Below are 20,387 nucleotides of genomic sequence, written 5' to 3' on the forward strand. Positions count from 1 at the left end.
ACTTTTCACTTGCATGGCTTTTTAATGGAATTCGCTATTCCAATATAAAAATATCTTCTATGTCACACGAACAAAATGCATTCTTATATGCCCAGCAAGTTGCATCCATATATGCTCCATCGTTACAAAGAATTGAACGAGTAGGAGTTAAAAAAGGAACATGGAAGGAACAATCAGGAAAAGCATCTCAAAGTATATGGTAGGGAAAGAAAATTTAGTCCGAATTGAATAAACTAGTTCATGGGCAATTAATTAATCAGTAATGGGTGGGTCTGAGATGCATGCGAATTATATTGAAGCTGCTTTTCTTGTTGTTGGTGCCTTGGTGGTGGTGGTGATGGATGATAATCAGTTGGTTCGGCTTTTGACGATGTCGAGGCTCATCTCGCTGGGGTCGGTGGCCTGGATCTCGCACTGGATGCCGTCCAGCTCCCGTCTGAACCTGTCCTTGGAGCTCGCGTACAGCATCTTGCTCCGAGTCCTTGCCGTGTCAGGGGACCTACGTACATTGCGTGCGTGCGTGCATGTGAGTAGGATACGTACATTTACCCCACACACATATATATATATATATGACACCTATTCTATACTCCTAGGAGTATGTACTCCCACATACAATATACCATCTAAACAAACACTTTATACTCTTTTATCATTTTTAGTATACTCTAATACTAATTCTAAGATACTCCAATATGAGTTGTAAGAAAAAAATTCAATGTTAGCCTTTCATTTTTGCTATATACTCTTTTTTATACATAAAAGAAGTATATACGCAAATTATGATAAAAATCATGGAATTTCATAAAAAATTTTGTGGGATTTTGTGGGATTTGTATTGTGGGAGAGAGAGAGAGAGAGAGAGAGAGAGAGAGAGAGAGAGAGAGAGAGAGAGAGAGATGCACACGTACGCACCATGAGAAGAAGAAGATCTTGCTTTTCTGGCAGTTCTCGACGGTGACGAAGTCGAGGTCGTAGATGGCGTAGCGGCACTCGTCGGCGGGGAGGCTGTGGGTGAAGTCGCCGTACCCTTGGCTTGTCTCCCCGAGGCGCTCCACCTGGATCTCCATCGCCTTCTCGTCGATCTTGAACACGATGAACCGGAAGCTCCGCCGCGCCTTCAGCTCCCGGAACTTCACCTTGCACTCGTCGCTCACCGCAAGACCAGACGCAGAATTCGCCTGCAGGCATCATCATTCGCATGACCTGAGATGATCTACTAATTAACCCACCCACGTTGATCAAGAAGCAGAGCATGCATGCATATGAGGGAGGGGATGCAGAGGAGGAGGAGGTATCACCATGGCTGCGTGCTTCTTTGTTCCTTTCCCTGTGCAATGCACGAGAGATAGATGGAGATGGAGGAGATCGAGATGAGGCGTTTGTTGCAGGAGAGGAGGGGAGAGAAACGCGCTAGGGAGGAGAGAGATAGCGTAGGACAGAGAACAGGAGGCAGAGGCAGAGGCAGGAGGAGAGGAGAGGAGGGAGATGCACTTGCTTGGCGCCAAGTCTTGGACGATGGAGGCAACCTTTGACTTGGTCCCTCTTTTTTTTGAGTTGTTTAGGCAATATGCATGCATGCTGACAAACCATGATTTGCAATGCAGTATATATTCCCTTCGTATAACTTGCTGAATCCGGTCTTTTGTGTGGCCACCTAGCTACCAGAACACCCTAAATAGTACATAATCTTTCTACAAAGGCGGGACGTGGTCTACAAATCAGGGTTTCAATTCTTTTCACTCGCAAGACATTTGAAATCCGGATGGTATGGAGTGAAACACGACTTATTCAATAGCAAATCATGAAACCAAGACGTATTTGATTGCAAATAATCGTGATAAACTTTGTTTGATGTAGACCGTATGAAGGAGATACTCACTCTAGTCACAAATAGGCATCCAAATGGTGAGTCAACACTTTTAAGGATTGTGGGCATGGGCCGGCCCATTGAGCTACGATGCTTATCAAGGTAGGCTTAGAAGTGCAGAATTGGGTTGAGATGGGCTGGGGCGTGCTTACCCTAGTCTGTTCATCTATATCAATTCTTATGTACTCCGATTGGTAATACTATATTATTTCTTTAAAACACTGGTCAAAATACATTAAAAAAGAACATCCATTAGAAAAAGGAACTATAGAGCTATTATACTCATTAAGGAAACAGTACTAATAGACATAAATTAAAGGCAACGGTGTGCACCACCCGCAAAAGGGATAATGTTTTTTTATGTGAGTCAAACACATGGAGGGGTGAAAATGGATCGGATACGGAAAGATAATGGTTATTCTATATCTTTATTCTTATTTTTAATTGGAAACAAAAACTAATACGGGAATCCCGAATACGAAAAAATACGAATAGTATCGAAAACAAATATGGTGCAAATACGAATAGAATACAAATACGGATTTGAATTTCTATCAAATGATAAAAACTCCTTAAATTATGCATAAATTTATATTGCAACCATACCAAAATTTGAGGCAATTGAGAGTATGACGTGTAGGGCCCACTTGTCATATAAAAATTTTCCTATCAAAATATAGCCAAATGGGATCTTGTTTTGTAGATTTAATTACAAGGATAGTAATGATACCGTCAGATTGTAAATCAGACTTATAGTTTAAAAATATAGTCATTTGAATCTTGTTATCTTTAAGTTTTGAATCTGAAAAACTGAAAACGGATATTATCTGTTTTGGATCTGACCAAATATCTGCTTCCGTATCCGTATTCGGGTAAAAAAAATGTTTCTGTTCCCGTATCCTTATCCGGATAAGGAATATCCGTAACTGATCCAAAAATATCCATATCTGTATTCGAATAAGACCAGTCGTATCCTTTTTTTTAGATATGGAGCGAAAAATATCCACCGCATTTTCAAGCCTAAATACATGGATAATCTATTTAGAAGAGGGCAATCGATATAGGGTCCTTACGAATTTAGCTCAATTTTTAACTATATATATATATATATATATATATTCTTATAAAATGGACGAGTTTACGTTAGATCTAAATGATCACCACTGCAAAATTTACACGATCAAAGTTAATCCCCCATCTCATCCCTTCTTAATTGTTTGAAAACTTCCAATCAGTTTAAAAATCTGCAATTAAAAGACGTTATTAGTATTAAAAAATATTAATATATTATTATTTCATTCTACCTATAGCATGCATCCTCAGCTTTTTATTTTTCAATTATTTTTTCATGAATTTTTTTGTTTTCATTCTAATATTATTGGTATCACGTATAGATAACATTGTTGCTAGTAATTACTAAATCTAGACCCAAACAGGAGAGGGACCACTCGTGGCATATATTTATTTCTCAAGGATGCGATGCATGACGTCGAGCGGATGCTTATTTTTCTCCGAAAGAAAGATCATCACCGTGTATCCTTTCTCTTCTTTTATTATTTTTTCTTCTTTTGCAAGGAGGCTAGTCAAGTCAATACTGGCAGTCCAAAATTAACCACCGCCCAGAGAGAGCGAGAGAGAGCCTCGTCAGCGTCGTTGGGTCGGGTCGGGCCGGGGCTGTCGTGCTGGCGTGGCCGGCACGATGCGCGGGCCCCAGGAACGGGCAACTCACAGGTCACGACTCACGATGAGAGAGAGGGAGAGAGGTCGTCGTGTACGCCCGGTGGACCCCACGAGGACAAAAAGAAGAAGAAAATCACTCGATTGTTTATCGTGTGGTTAACTGGTTATGCGGGCTAGGAAATATTTTGTTGCTTGGGATCGATCTAAAAAAGTGCAAGTCATTTCACATGGACGAAATGAAAATGACATGGCCGTTGTTAAATTTCCACAATCGTGGAGCAGCACGTCATTCTGCACTTGATCCCCTCCACAGCTCCGGCCAAACCGGCCGATATTTTCTATGAAAATTTGCGCTACAAATTAAACACGTACCCCTCCGGTCGAAAATACTTTTAGGAGATGATGTGGTTACCAAGACGTGTCTTCGATCATTATTTTTACCAGAATATATTAATAAAATCAAATAAATTTATGTTATTACGAAAATATGTTTGAAGATAAATCTACACATTTGACTTTTCTGTTTCAAATAAAAAATTGTGAAAGTTATTGATAGTCAAAGTTTAAAAGTTTGACTATATTATTAAAACGTAAGTATTTGTGATTGGAGGGGGAAAGAATAAGGTAGCCTTAAATGATTGATAGTATAAGAAAAAGAGAGACATGCATATGTGTATTTCTTGTGCATTTTACACACTTTTTTCTTTTTCACCACGTGTTGCAAGTATATCTACTAGGATATACTTACATAAAGAAAATGACTGTAAAAGTTTGCAAAGGGAGAAAAATAATTACAGTCTTCTATGTTGGGACTTGTTTGTATGCGGAGGATTGTTCGACGAATCTTTCGAGTTCCCTAAGAATTCGATCCTAATTCACTCTCCAAACATGCCCTCTTTCAAGTTCCCTAATAATTCGATCCTAATTCACTCTCCAAACATGGCCTTATAAAAGCTCACGAAAACTTATCAATATAGTCTATTCTTTCTTTGCATCTGCAAGCAGTAAGAGCTTCATGGATTGGACTCCGGATTTCTTCACCTATGGGAAATATTCCCGGTTGGTTTGTTGTCTAATCATATACCCACTCTGATCCGATCACAAATACTTGATATTTTAAATAAGATCTAGTCAAATTTTTAAAACTTAAACTATCAATAACTTTTAAAATACTTAGTTTAAAAACATAACAATTATATTAATAGATTTATCTTGAAAGATACTTTCATAATCTCATGAATATATTAGATCTCTAAATATATTATAATAAAAAAATAGTGATAAATATACATATTTTGAGATCGTATCATGTCCAAAACATCATGTATTTTTGACCGAAGGAAGTCCTATACAACAGCTCCATTTTTTTTTCTCTAAATGCTTGTAACTACCATTTGATTATTGTGCTGTGGAGTCCATCCAGGCCAACGTCAACCGCAGGAGCAGTTGCTATGCTTTTATTACTCAGATCTGGACCCATGCTCGTGCTTCTTTGTCCTAGCAAAAAAGTGGGTCTCCACGCAAACATTTTTCCTCGCAATTGAAGTCAAACCATTCTCTGCAGTTGTACCACTAGACAGCTACTTCAATTTGTTGCAAATTGTACATCAAAGAATTAAGTATATATGGGGATAAAAAAAGAGATGCATATATTATATTTTTCTCTTTTGATAACAGGAGAGATATTGCAAACTTGTTTGTGTTAAAAGTGCACATGACATTGACACATGACACAGATAATTGTGCTGATAATTGAGCTAGCATAAATTAAACTAGCACACACATTTTTTTTTAGAAGAAGAGCATTAATCTACGGCCATTGACACATGACACATGCAAAGACCGAAGTCGAATCAAGAAACAAAATGGGAGATTGTAACTTGCTAGTTACCTTTTGAAGTAACAACTCCAGCTGGTAGTAACTTGCAATCAAGTGAGGAAATTTTACCGCGTCCGAACAGCTGAACAGGAGCATTAAACGATACAAATTGACCAGTAATTTCTCCAATTACAACTAAATATGACCAGGAAAAAGGGATCACAATAATTATTACAAAATGACTCGAGTAATAAACAAATAAAGATCAGAGAGCAAGAAAAGAGGAGGAGAAGAAAGGGTAGCAAACAAACAAGGAGAAGAAAACAAAATAATGGTATTGGTGGCCACAGAGCACTGAAGGGTGGGTCAAGGTGGAAGGCGAGTCAAAGATACCACCACCAAAAGCAGAGCTCACCATCCATATTTATTTCTAGCTTGTCATATTTGCGAGTTAAAGATCACCTCAATACTATATTTATAAATAACACTTTGTTTGGTTATCTATCTATTCAGCATGAACAAATGAAGATGATATTTAGTAAAATGTACACCGTGTTATGCCCTTAGTAATGTTTAAGGAAACTGATCCAATAAAATCTCTTCTTCCTTCGCAGCAGCAGGCTACAACACATCTTACATTGATAACTGCGTTCTTCACCATGTTAGGTTGAAGACCGGAGACATGTCAAACTTTTGAGGGAAATATTCCTTGTTTATTTCTCGTTTCTTTTTTTCAATTCCTTGTTTGTTTGTTTGTTTCCTTAAACATTACAACAACTCCATATTTTTTTCTAAACGCGTACGCATGTAACTAACATGTGATTATTATGGTGTCTTGCTAAATTGTTGTGGAGTCCATCCAGGTCAACGTCAACTGCAGCAGCGGTGGACCCATGCTCCTGCTTCTTTGTCCTTGCAAAAATGTGGGTGTCCACAGAGACTTCTTCCCCACGCCATTTAAGTCAAGCCATTCTCTGCAGCTGTACTAGTACTAGGCAACCACTCCAATTTAGTGCAAAATGTAGATAAATTAATTGAAATTAAGGGGATATATATATATATATATATACTGTAGGTATATTTTGCAGTATACTCACTGTAGTTTATATTTGTGTACGTCCTATAAATTGTAATTCATAGTATTTTAGGTTGTAACTCACAGTGTTTCGGATTGTAACTGGGGATGTGCACAATACGAATAACAAGTTATAACTCACAGTGTTAGCTTCTCGTGTTGTAATTATGTATTTATGGATGTAAAGTTGTAACTGGTCTACCTAACAAGTTATAACTCACAGTGTTTCGAGTTGTAACTGGGGGATATGCGCAGGACAAATAACAAGTTGTAACTCACAGTGTTAGCTTCTCGTGTTGCAATTATGCATTTCTGGACGTGAAGTTGTAACTGATCTACCTAACAAGTTGTAATTCACAGTGTTTCGAGTTGTAACTGGGGGATGTGTGCAGTGCAAATAATAAGTTGTAACTCACAGTGTTAGCTTCTCGTGTTGCAATTATGCATTTCTAGACGTGAAGTTGTAACTGGTTTAACTAACAAGTTGTAACTGGTTTAACTAACAAGTTGTAACTTACAGTGTTTCGGTTGTAACTATGGGATGCACGTAGTGCGAATAGTAACTACGTATAGACGCAGAATATCCTCGCCGTGTATATATATATACACACACACACACATATATATACATATATATACATATATATATACATATATATATATACACCTGATTAGCATCACTAAATACCATTGAATCAAAAGAGGTCACTTTCAATATTGAATATTCTATATTGTTACTATTCAAAATAGTGTGTTAATAAAAACTAATCAACTCTTTACTGTTCACGCGGTGTGCAAACATTACTAAATAGTACTAAATAGTATCTGAATAGTACCTCTTGAATAAAGAATTGCATACGAAATAGTATCTGAATAGTATTTCCAGAGGACTAGTTATTTCTATATCCTTACACCGATTGTATTTTACTATTCAAATCAAATTTGAGTTACTATTCACCAAAAGGATAATGACACGCAATATAAGTGCAAAACGGTGTAAGGATATAGAAATAACTAGTCCTCTGGAAATACTATTCAGATACTATTTCGTGTGCAATTCTTTATTCCAGAGGTACTATTCAGATACTATTTAGTACTATTTAGGTACTATTTAGTAATGTTTGCACACTGCGTGAACAGTAAAGAGTTGATTAATTTTTATTAGCACACTATTTCGAATAGTAACAATAATAGAATATTCAATATTGAAAGTGACCTCTTTTGATTAAGTGGTATTTAGTGATGCTAATCAGGATCTTTGCAGGTTGACGAGACCAACAAATCAGCCAGTTGCACAATAGTTGTAAAAATCCTACCCGGTACTCACCATTCTTATTGCTAGCTTATTTCAGAAGTAGCAAACCTTTCCCTGGATATCCTAGTCATGTATATATGTGATAAGTTTATATCATCACCCCAGGTAGTTCCACCCGAAGGGAACACTTCTCCTATTATGGTTATGCCAGATACAGAGATTACCTGAGAACTATCGAAGAGGTTTCTCCTATAGGGTACATAGCATAAAAACTCATCTCATATAGACAAACTAGAAGACCAAGGGATTTTCAAAGATAACACTACTTCATTTTCATAAGCATAGCTTACAAATGGTTTTCCCTTTCGGGAACCCTAAAATCTCTTACAAATGGTTTTCCCTTTCGGAAACCCCAAAATCTTACTTACAAACGGAGGATTACCTTACAGAGGTAGTAGCACAACTTCCTTCTTCAATATAGCCTATTTTACAAGTGGACTATTACTAGGAATGAGAGAGTGCTCTGGATGCTCTCGCTCTACTCTGGAGGATGCTTGAAGGCTGGTGGTCGTGTCTGGTCCTTGAAGTTGCCTTTTATAGCCACAAGAGGGCTCTTTCCTCCTTATTTAAATTTGCCTAGATCATAGCCAGGAATCACATAGCCCTGGAATTTATTCGTCTGCCGTCTACCAGAGCGTGAAAATCATGTGAGCCCACGTGAAGGTGTTTTTCGTTTGTTTCCACGTGAACCCACGTGAAAATATCTTTCGTTTGCTTCTGCCTGAGTGCCTTCACTTATTGGTGTCTTCGTCTTCATCTGAATGCCTTCGATTATTGGTGTCTTCAGATATATCGTCTTCTGTATTGTATGCATGGGTCTTCTACGCCTCAATTATTGATATTACTTATCAATACATTTATACACATACTTTTTATTTTGGATTTTGCCCATGTCCAGCAATATCCATTATATCTTCATCCGAGAGTGGAATTTTAAATCTTTCATCATATGCTTTCTTCATTTCTTCGAATTTATCATTCATCTCTTTTCTTAATTCTTTTAGAATTTCTTCTTTTATTTCTATCTTCCATTATGGTGATATTGATTCAAATTTTTCTTCAAGTTTCCAATCTATATATGACCCATCCAAAGGATCTACATCTTTCAACAAACATTCTTTATATATAGGCTTTTTTGAAGATCCTTCTTCTTTTATAATTTTACAAGGTGCTGCTGTTGTCATTTTTTTATTCTTTGCTCTTTTAAATTTCTGAATATAATCCTTTGTAGCTGGTTCTATATAATAATTTACTCCCAAAATTTTTCGAGCTTGATTTAAAGCTTCATCAATATTTGCATATTTTTTCCATGACATTCCTCCTGTCAATTTTGTTTCAATTTTTTGAGTCAATATTTCTTCAAATGATATATATATATTCCCGGTACCTTGCCATCATATACCACATATATTGGCTTCTGCTCTATTACCTCGGGATTCTCTGATGTAGGCAGTAATTCATTTATCATATGAAAATATTCAGCAAGACTGTTTAATATTGAAAGCATATATCCCTTCTCTTCTCGTTTATTATTATATTGATACCAGAAATTATCTAGTATGCATTCTTGGACTTCATCTAGGATTATATGATCCTTGGGCTTAAATTTATATGAATTTGGCGGAAATATTCTAAGCTTATTTTCAGCTCCAAAACTGAAAGATTCAAACCCGCTAAAATTCATGAATCTCTTCATACCTGCAAAATAGATGATCGAGAAAATAGGTCAGGCAACTTATTATCCTTTCCTTTTATATGCTCAAAAATAACTTTATAACCATTTCCAGTAATAATATCTTCAAACAAAACCCATCTTCTAGTAGAACTCTTCTTACTATTGATTTGATTATAATATCAACATATTGCTTCACAGTCTGTTCTAACTGTAAATTCTCTTAATCCTAAATATAATCGGAAAGAATTTATTGCATATATTATTGCTAATATTCCCTATTAGTATTATTTACAGTCTTTAGCTTGTAACTTCCTGAAGCATACCTGCATATTTTTTCTTCTGTTTTTGGTGAATATTTATTAGGTTTTTGTTTTAATATAGCGCCCCATCCTTCTTTAGAGGCATCCGTTTCGATAATAAAATAATTATCATCTAAAGGTAATTCTAATGGTTTTAAGTCCTTAACCTTTTCCTTTATCAATTTTACTAATTTTATATCTTCAGAATTAAAATACTTTTGACCATTCTTTCTTAACTTCGCATATAGTGGCCCAACAAGCTTAGCAAGATTATCTATATAGTTTCTTGCATAGTTTACAATCCCTAAGAATTGTTGTAGAACCTTTCTTTCATTCATGAGGTCAGGGAATTGTAAGATTTTCTTTGCAATATGCTCTTGTAAATATATTTTACCTTCTCCTATCTCATGTCCAAGGAAATTTATTTTTTCTTTACAAATTTCCATTTTCTTTTTAGATAATATTAATCCGTTTTGTTCAACTTTTCTAAAAAATATTTCAAGATGAGCAATATGTTTCTTATAGGTTTTTGAGAATATTAAATCTATATAGACTAATATAAACTCTTGATTTTCATTAAAAATATTTTGCATTTTTCTCTGAAATAATGCAGGAGCATTTTTTAAGCCTAGAGGCATAACAAGCAATTCAAAATGTCCTTGAGGACATGTGAATGCTGTCCATTCTATAGATTCTTCTGCCATCTTGACTTGCCAGAATCCGGCTTTTAAATCAAACTTTGAAAAGTATCTGCTACCTTGAATCCTATTAATCCATTCTTGTTTATTTGGAATATTATATGCATCATCCACAGTATTATCATTTAGCCTTTTATAATTTATTACCATCCGCGATTTTCCCCTTACTATTTCAGAATGATTTCTTACTATAAAAGCCGTTGATCTGTGTGGACTTCTACTTTTCCTTATTGCCCCTAATTTCAATAACTCCTCAACATGCATTTTAAATTCTTCTATATCTTTCGGAGTGGCTTCTATAGGGCATGTTTTGATTATATAATCCGGGTTTATTATGTTAGTTTTACATACAATAGAGTTCTTATCCCAATATTTCATTGGTATTTCTCCAATTATTTGGATATCTTCCAATCTTTGTACAATCTTCTCTATATCCTTTTTAGATTTTATGTCTCTGTACCAGTTTGGCGCAAAAGATTGTAATCCTATGCATTCTACACAAAAATTTGTTATGTAATATTCTTCTAAGATTGTATCAGGCTCGTTTTCTTCTATATTACTATCTTCAAGATTTTCATTTTCAAGATCAAGATTGATAATTTTTTGGTGTTGCATTCCACCACGCTTTCGCACTTCTGAGATATATGGGAGATTGTCTTGGTGTGGGATAAATGTGATACCTTGTTCATGTATGATTGTGGTTTGTAAAGAATGTTGTAAAAACCTTAATCCAATTATCATATCATCGTTTATCATAGATAGGTCTCGTATTGTAATTTCATCTATTATGTATTCCGTGCCATTTATTAATACCTCAATATTGTATGCTAACTGGTTATGGATCTTCTTTATTCCTGACATATCAGTGGATGTCTCTGCTTTTTTAGCATCTATCGTATGTACTATTTCGGGACATTTTACAAAGTATTTATCATGAATAATATTTTTTTGCATCCCGTGTCTACTAATGTCAATATTTTATAGGTGATATTTGGTCTTAGTTTTACCTTTACTGGAATTCTTATTCCTAATATTTCTTTAAATGGTAACTTAACAATATACTTATTTCCAAAGTTTGTTATAGCATCTTTTAACTGGATTATCTTGTCTCCTCTACTATCTTTTAACGCTATAGTTTGCTCTTGGTATTCAGTATTTTCTATGAACTTATCTTCTTTCAAATCTATATTGTCTATTTTGGATTTAAGATCTTCTAGTTCTACTTCTAATTTATTCACTCTGTTTTCTAATGTTCTTACTCTGCTGGACATTATCCTTTCATCTGGTTCTAGCTCTAGCTCTTTTCTCCATTTTTGCTTTTTTGCTTTCAAGCATTCAAAACATGCTTGTTTTAAACATATGCTGCATGTAGCTCTATTTTCTTGACTTGGGTAGTATATACAAAAAGCACATTTTATATTGTAATCCCCCTTTCCTCTAATCCAATCATGACCACAACTTGCTTGATCCATCAATTCTATTGTTAGACCCGCTAATTCGTCTATTAGATCTATTTCATCATTACTTGACTCGCAGTCAGCCTCATTGTTTTCAATCTCATCAGTTTTTATGATTGAGTATATTGACTCATCATCTTTGATTTCATCATCGCAAACTAATATATTTTCATTTACACTATCTATTATTAAAACTCTTTCTTGTTCTTCATATTTACTAGAATATCTTTTCTGATCTTTATTAGGGCAAGTCCTACTTAGGTGGTCAGGTGAATTGCATATGAAACATCTACATGTCTTGTCGTAATTTTTCCTAGGATTATAACGTCTTACGTTCCTCTTATGTAAAAATGGAGGTTTATTATCTGATCGTCTTAGAAAATATCTTTTCTTGGTTTTGTAATTATTATTATTCTTTCGTTGAGGTTTATAATATCTTCTATTCTTGTGCCTTTCTTCCCCATAGGTTAATGGTATTTGGACTATTTTATTGCAAAAATTATAATCTGAGTGTTTCATGGATCTTTGTGCTTGTATATTCGTGCATATTTTCTTCAGTTGTTTGAAAACAAAAGTTATGGCTTGAGATATATTGATAACTGCCCCTTCAGTTTCTTTTTTATACTCTTCAAAAATCATGCTCCCTAAGGGATCAGGTAATTTATTAAAATAACGTTCAACTACTCCCTTGTTATAACCTTGCTTTGCGGTAGTAGCATTATATAAATAATGTTGCGAAAATTCCTTTATACCTTTCCATTTTGTTAATGTTAACTTTTCTATTTCTCTTAGCTTTTCATTTTGTAATGTAGAATAACCTAATTCTGGGTCTTCTGCTATTATGATGTTTGATATTATGTTTGCAAAATTATTTGGGTTGCTGCCTGCTCTTTTCAATTCTTCATAAAGGTTAGGGTTATTTTCTACCCATTGTTCCCATAGAACTTTCGCTGATTCTCCTAAAAATGTTTCTAAATAGGTTATCATATCTTCTACTTTATTTCCTATGTTATATTGATTTTGTATGTATTTCTGAACTATCAAACCTTTCCATATGCTTATGATATTAGGCCAATCAATAGGATCATGTGCTGCTAGATTTAGTATCGCACCGTCACTCTTATGATTTTGAAACTTTACAGTCTTTTCAAATTCTCTTCTCTTAGAACCCATGTATGTATATTGTCCTGGAATATAATTATAAGGATAATCTTCTTTTTCTGGGGGCCATCTTCCGGATACTCTAGATGGTCTCTCCATTTCCCCTTCATTCTTTACCGAACTTTCACCATATCTTCTCCTTTTCCCTTTTCCTATGTCTACTTCCATGGCTTCCATTGCGTTTTCTAAATTATGCAACCCTACATCATCTAAGGAGTCTATAAAATCCTTATATTGCTCTGACGTATCATAAGCGTCATCTTCAGCGTATAATTCATTATTCGACTCGTCATCTTCTTCATAGCTTTCTAATAATAATTTATCATTTAAATCCCACTGCTCGTCTTCACTTGCAAGTTTATTATTAGATATTTGTTCATCTTTGTTATCGACCTCTTTTGCGCTTTCTTTACTTAGTTTGCTTATATCTTTGCTACTTTCTGAGCTTTCTAGACTTAATTCCTTATCTCTTTTTAGCTTTCTTAACCTTGACAGTTCTCTATAGAAATAAAGTTCTTTGTCCCTTAGTGCAGGCCATTCACTTGTCATAGCGCTATTATATTCTGCGGATATTTGTTTTAGTTTTTCTTCATAATATTTTATTTCGGTATCTAAATCTAGTTTTTCCATAAATTCAGAAACACTGTGCCTCCTATTATCTTCGATATCTTGTTCTGATGTAACCGAATCAAAATCATCTAAGGCTCTTGACTTATAATTTATGAATCTAATACTAGTATTGCCTTTGCAATTTTGGTAACTTATATAATTTTCATGCTGTTTCAAAGTTTTACTCTCTATTAACTCACTTATATTCCATTCTTCTCCTGCTCTTACTTCGGAGTCTATCTTTAAAGGGCTCATAAACTTTATTCCCCTTGACTGCATGCTTTCAATTACATCATTGACATTTACTTTATATCTGGTTCTACTTCTATTAGTTAACCTTCCAATGAATTCTATACTTTCTAATAAGTTTGTTCCCTTGAACTCTACATATCCTTTGGTCTGGAAACCAAAACTCATTTTTTCTATAAATTCTTTTATAGGCATCATCAAGTCTGGAGCTATATAAGTTATTAATTTATTTTCATTCATATCTCCTTCTAAGAAACCTAATGCGGCTTTATTTACTGTATCCCATCTTTTATCTAATAATGTTATTAGCACCTTTGTTCCTAATTTCTTCCTTGTCATGCCCTTAATTCCTATGATATACATACCTTGGTGAATATACTTGTAACCTGAGTATTTTAAATCATTTTCAAACTGCTTACTAACAACTCTTAATTCTACTAGTTGTGTCAAAACACTTAATTCTACTTCTTTAGATATTCTGTATAACCCATTCTTACTTTCAAACATACCCATTTGATAAAATTGTTGGGGCTTTATTTTTCTTAAGGTATCCTTTTGATATCTTTCAAGGTCCTTATCTACATCTATGACTTCTTCTAGGTTATCTATATCCTCAATTTTACCCTTTAGCCTATCCATTAGAGTTAAGGGTCTTGCATCTTAGTTTACTAGCTGGAGTGTTTTGCCTCTTCTAACGAAGCTTTTAGATATGTCCATCTTTGTGAGTTTATAGCCTTAGTGGATGCAACTATTCTGGACGAAGATAAAACGATCTCTTTGTTGTTTTCTTCTATATTGATTCTATTTAAAATCTGGATCAGCAATTGTAGAATGGTATTATTCTGTCTTATTAAAATCTTAGAGTCTTCTTTAGGTCATTCGTAATCAGAAAAACCAACAGGGTCAGCTAAATATTTTTCTGTTTCTCTTAAAGCTTGTTTATACTCTGTCATATATTTATGAGAGAACCAAGATCTATATATATATATATATATATACATATATATATATATATACATTATACATATATATATATATATACATTATACATATATATATATATATATATCATATTTTTACCTTTTGGAAGTGATATCGAAAACTTGCTGATTGAGCTCGCCTATTTTTTCCAGCAAGAGACAGCCCACTCCATTTTCCATTAGAAAACAGAAAGTACAGTAATTTGCAAATTGCAATTAAGAAAAAAAACTCAACCACAGAGAGAATTTATCTTAAGAAAGAGGTACCAAACTCTCTAGCGAGTTACTTACATGAACTACTAAGATTCGAGCCTAAGTGAACCACATTGTCACAGCCGGAGCATCTCTGTCTGAAGAACAAACCGGCTGAGACATTCAGATGCTGTCGCTGTCCGACAACGGCGCTTGTGCAGCTCTATTCTGCCGTTGGGCATTTCAATTGTTGCTGAGCTGGTGCCAGCTGTATGCCAGGGTGTTATGGACCCATAGGTCAGTTAGTGTCGAGGTGGGCCCAGGTGGCCAGATGGTTGACTGTTATAAACCCGTGTAACGAACTGTTGCTTGTTGTCGAAGAAAGAACTGAACCTTCTTCCTCTCTGTCTTCTGTCTGTTTCCTTACCACCCTTCCATCCTTTCCCCTTGGTGTCCGGCGACTCTTCGATCTCGCCGGTGTTACACTGGTATCAGAGGTCCCAGGTGTCCTCAGCACACACGTTGGCGGGGCATTTGATTGCAGCGAAGGTTGTGCGGCGATTGTCCGCACCTAAAATCCCAGGAGCTGCCATCGGATTTTTCTGCGGTGGTGACGACGGGAGTCCGGATTCACGCTTGGGTTGTTTGATTCGTTCGAATGTAAAATCCCTCGGTGGATCTCCGGCCTCAGGCGGCGGTAGAATTCCTGCTGAGGCATTCAAGCGAGGGATTCATCCTAAGCTGTCCTCGTAGGAGATTTTGCTCAGTTTCTTCGTGCGACAACAACGGCGCCCAAAGCCGGAATTCAAGTCCGGCAGGTCGTCGGCGCCATGGATGACTTCGAGAAGCGCTTGATGGAGCGGCTGGATCGTATCGAGCTTAAGGCAGACCGAGTGGAGCAGCTGACGGGAAAGTTGGAGGTATTGGATTCCAAGGTCTCTGCACAAGTGGAGCACCTTGGTCAGTTGCAAGCCAAAGTGGATCTGTCTATGGTGTCGTTCGGCAAAATTCAACAGGATCATGAAGGATTGACAGCCGCTGGATCAATTAGAAGAGCACCATCATCATCTTCTCTAGTGCTTCCATCCAAGGATGGTGTCCCCAGTGAGCATCCTGGTGCTCGAATTTTTCCATCACCACCACCACCACCACCACTACCACCACCATATCCACCTATGTGTGATGCTCCTCTTCATTACCCTACTCACACCTCTGGACGATCGTGGATGCCTAAAATGGACTTCCCAACATTTAATGGATCTGATGTCCGTGTTTGGATTGACAAGTGTGAGACATTCTTCGAGTTGTATCAAATCCCTCCAGGTTTTCAGGTACCAGCAGCGACTATGTATATGTGTGGTAGTGTAGCCCATTGGTACCAATCATTCAAATTAGATAACAATTGCATTTCATGGGATCATCTGAAGTTTGCTATGTTGGGAGAATTTGAACCTTACATCCATAGAGATAAGGTCACTGAGCTGCTCATGCTGAAACAAGCTGGTTCTGTTGATGACTATAAAAGGCAGTTTGAAGCTTTGGTATATCATATCAGACTCTATGACAGATCCATCAGTGACACCATGTTGGTTTCTCAATTCATTTTGGGGCTCAAAGAAGATCTGAGATCTGCTGTTGAGATGCAACTTCCTGACTCGGTTAGCCGACCGCCCAATTTGCTAGTATACAGGAAGCTATGTTGGATCGTCAGAAAAAGAGTACAACCAAGACCTTCCCTTACAAGAGTTTCCCTGCTCAATCTTCAAAAGCTGATGCTAAGCAGCCATGGAACTCGGGTGAACTTTGGAAGGCTAAGCAATTGAAGGAGTATCGAAGGACTAATGGCTTGTGCTATCGTTGTGGTGACAAATACACACCGACCCATAAGTGTAATACTATAGCTGACAGCCAGCTGCATGCTGTTGAGCTCACTTCTCATGATGGAGGCCCAATATTGTCTAAAACAATGTTAGACACATTGGAACTCCAAGACATTCAGTGTACTCCTTCTGAAGCATTATTGTCCTTGAGTGCAATATTAGGTACTGACACTCCTAAATCAATTCAGTTGCGAGCTTTGGTTGGTAATCAGGTATTGCTGATTCTGGTGGATTCTGGTAGTAGCCATACCTTCCTCAATCACGAACTCTTAGACAGACTTTCTCAAATACCTACTGCTATAGCCCCTTTGACAGTCAAGGTTGCTAATGGTACTACATTATCCTGTGCTACTGAAATTCTTGATTTTAGTTGGTGGATCCAGGGGCATACTTTCACCCATGCTGCAAAGATTATTCCATTGGGAGGCTATGATCTTATCTTGGGCATGGATTGGTTAGAGAAATTCAGCCCAATGACATGTGACTGGCTTTGTAAATGGATAGAATTTGAGTATCACAACAAAGTGGTTCGGTTGCAAGGTGTCCTTCCAGGGGATTCTTCTCAGTTATTGGAAGTTTGTCCAGAGCAGCTAAATAAATGGTACACTGGAAATGATGTTTGGGCAACAGTGGTGCTTAAGCCTGCAACTCAGCCACTTTTACCAGGTTCCACCACTCTGCACCCTTCTGTGCAGGCAGTGATCAACAAATATCAATCCATATTTCAAGAGCCTAAGGGATTGCCACCCAAGCGTGTGTATGATCATGCTATCTCCTTAGTACCTGGTTCAACCCCTGTTAACAGCAGGCCTTATAGATACACTCCATTGCAAAAGGATGAAATTGAAAGACAAGTAAATGCAATGCCTCAAGCTGGTATTATAACACATAGCCTCAGCCCCTTTGCTTCCCCTATTTTGTTGGTCAAAAAAAAAAGGATGGCTCTTGGAGATTTTGTGTGGATTATAGGAGGCTCAATGCTCTCACTATCAAAAATAGATTTCCAATGCCAATTGCAGATGAAATCTTTGATGCAATTGCAGAGGCATAGTACTTCACAAAGCTGGATTTGTACTCAGGGTTTCACCAAATTCGAATGGTGGATACAGATGAACCAAAAACAGCATTTAAGACCCATCATGGCCATTTCCAGTTTAAGGTAATGCCTTTTGGTCTTACAAACGCACCTGCGACTTTCCAATGTCTCATGAATAATATCTTTGCTGAGTATTTGAGAAAATTTGTTTTGGTCTTCATGGATGACATTTTAGTTTATAGCAAAACCTTGGAAGATCACATCAACCACTTGGACTTAGTCTTTCAGACCTTGCTGAACAATCAGTTGTTTGTTAAAGATAGCAAATGTTCCTTTGCTCAAACTCAGCTAGAATACTTAGGACATATCATTTCAAATCATGGCATTTCAACAGATCCTGCTAAAACTGCTGCTATGGTTCATTGGCCATCACCCACCAGTTTCACTGATCTGAGAGGATTCCTTGGCTTGACCGGATATTATAGAAAGTTTGTCAAGCATTATGCTATAATTGCAAAACCACTGAATGATCTGTTAAAGAGAAAAGAATTTGAGTGGTCTCCAGCAGCTCAAACAGCCTTTCCACAACTCAAAGATGCTATGTGCTCTACTCCTGTCTTAGCAGTTCCAAATTTTCAACATCAATTTGAATTAGAGACAGATGCTTGTGATACTGGCATTGGAGCAGTGCTCACTCAAAATGGCCAACCTTTGGCCTATTTCAGCAAAGCATTTGGCTGCAAAAATCAGAAACTGCCAGCTTATGAGAAGGAATTTATAGCTATTATGATGGCAGTTAGGGATGTCAACGGGGAATTCCCCTATTAGGGGACGGGGATGGGATCATTTTTCCCCCCACGAGGAGTTTAATGGGGAAAAAATCCCCCCCCCCGTCGGGTATGGCGGGGGCGGGGATGATTCCCCATCCCCCGTCCCCGTTTCCCCGCGGGGCTCCGAATATTAAGTTTTATTTTTATTGAGCTGAATTTATTTAACTCTAATCGGCCCAGCCCAAAAATTTCTACCTAACTACAATCGGCCCAGCCCAAAATTCCTTCTTGATGACGGGGACGGGGACCCCGTCGGGTACCCATTCCCCGCGCGGGGGCGGGGATAGGGGAATTTTTTCCCCCGCGAGCGGGGACGGGGACGGGGACGGGGAAATTTCCCCCGGTCGGGGACGGGGATGGTTACCCATTCCCCGCAGGAATTTTCCCCGTTGACATGCCTAATGGCAGTAGATAAATGGAGACCCTATCTTTTGAGAGGACCTTTCATTATTAAAACAGATCACAAGAGTTTATGTCACCTCAATGATCAGCAGTTGACCACAGATTTGCAAAAGAAGACCATGTCTAAACTCATGGGTCTACAATTCAGTTTTCAATACAAAAAAGGAGTTGAGAACAAAGCTGCTGATGCTTTGTCCAGGGTGGGGCATTTCTTTGAGCTGCAAGCTATGTTAGTTTGTCAACCCAAATGGATAGAAGAAGTGGCAAATTCTTATTATACTGATTCCTATACTACTCAATTACTAACTGAACTGTCAATTGTCTCTCCTAATGTACAAGGATTTTCTTTGGTGGCTGGTCTTATTAGGAAACAAGGGAGAGTTTGGATCAGTGCAAACTCAGCTCTACAGACTAAAATAATTTCAGCTTTTCATGCATCAGCCCTTGGAGGTCATTCTGGCACACAAGCCACATATCAAAGAATTAAGAAATTGTTTATATGGGCTGGTCTTAAGTCTGCAGTAGAAATTTTTGTGAAGCAATGCAAAGTCTGTCAACAGGCCAAGCATGAACATTGCAAGACTCCTGGCTTGCTACAGCCACTGCCTGTACCAGCAGGTGCATGGCAGGATTTATCAATGGATTTTATTGACGGGTTGCCACATTCTGAGGGGTATTCAGTCATTCTAGTGGTGGCGGATCGCTTTACAAAGTATGCTCATTTCTTACCCTTACATCACCCTTATACAGCACAACAAGTTGCTAAGCACTTCCTGAATACGGTGGTTAAACTGCATGGAGTCCCTCAAACTATTGTCTCCGATCGGGACAAGATCTTTACAAGTCAATTTTGGCAAGAATTGTTTCGACTTTTGGATACAAAACTTCAATTAAGCACAGCCTACCATCCACAAACGAATGGCCAAACTGAACGCATCAACCAATTGGAGATGTTCTTGCGGTGTGCTGTTCACGATTCTCCTACCAAGTGGATAAAATGGCTCCCTCTGGCAGAGTTTTGGTATAACACAAACTTTCATACATCTCTTGGCTGTTCACCCTTCAAAGCTCTCTACGGTGTTGATCCCAACTATGGTACGGTTCCTACTCTAGCAACTTCAGAGAATTCCGATGTCAGCTCCTTATTGCAGGAAAGACAT

General features: G+C 37.3%; 1 protein-coding gene across 1 annotated transcript; it reads right to left on the reverse strand.

Annotated features, from left to right (window-relative positions):
• Positions 1–333: 333 nt before the first annotated feature.
• Positions 334–1,431, reverse strand: LOC133893195 (actin-depolymerizing factor 2). Its single transcript, XM_062334169.1, has 3 exons — positions 1,302–1,431; positions 916–1,181; positions 334–499 (listed from the first exon to the last, which is right to left on the reverse strand). Exons 1-3 carry the CDS (start codon positions 1,302–1,304, stop codon positions 349–351), a joined length of 420 nt encoding a protein of 139 aa, XP_062190153.1. The 5' UTR covers positions 1,305–1,431; the 3' UTR covers positions 334–348.
• Positions 1,432–20,387: the final 18,956 nt, after the last annotated feature.

Source organism: Phragmites australis, chromosome 15 (genome assembly GCF_958298935.1).
Source record: "Phragmites australis chromosome 15, lpPhrAust1.1, whole genome shotgun sequence".
NCBI lineage: Eukaryota > Viridiplantae > Streptophyta > Magnoliopsida > Poales > Poaceae > Phragmites > Phragmites australis.

Excerpts from the sequence above, each read along its gene's own strand:
- LOC133893195 (XM_062334169.1), bottom strand. Across the intron at positions 500-915 it reads AAGATCTTCTTCTTCTCATG|GTCCCCTGACACGGCAAGGA; the intron begins GTGCGTACGTGT and ends CAATGTACGTAG.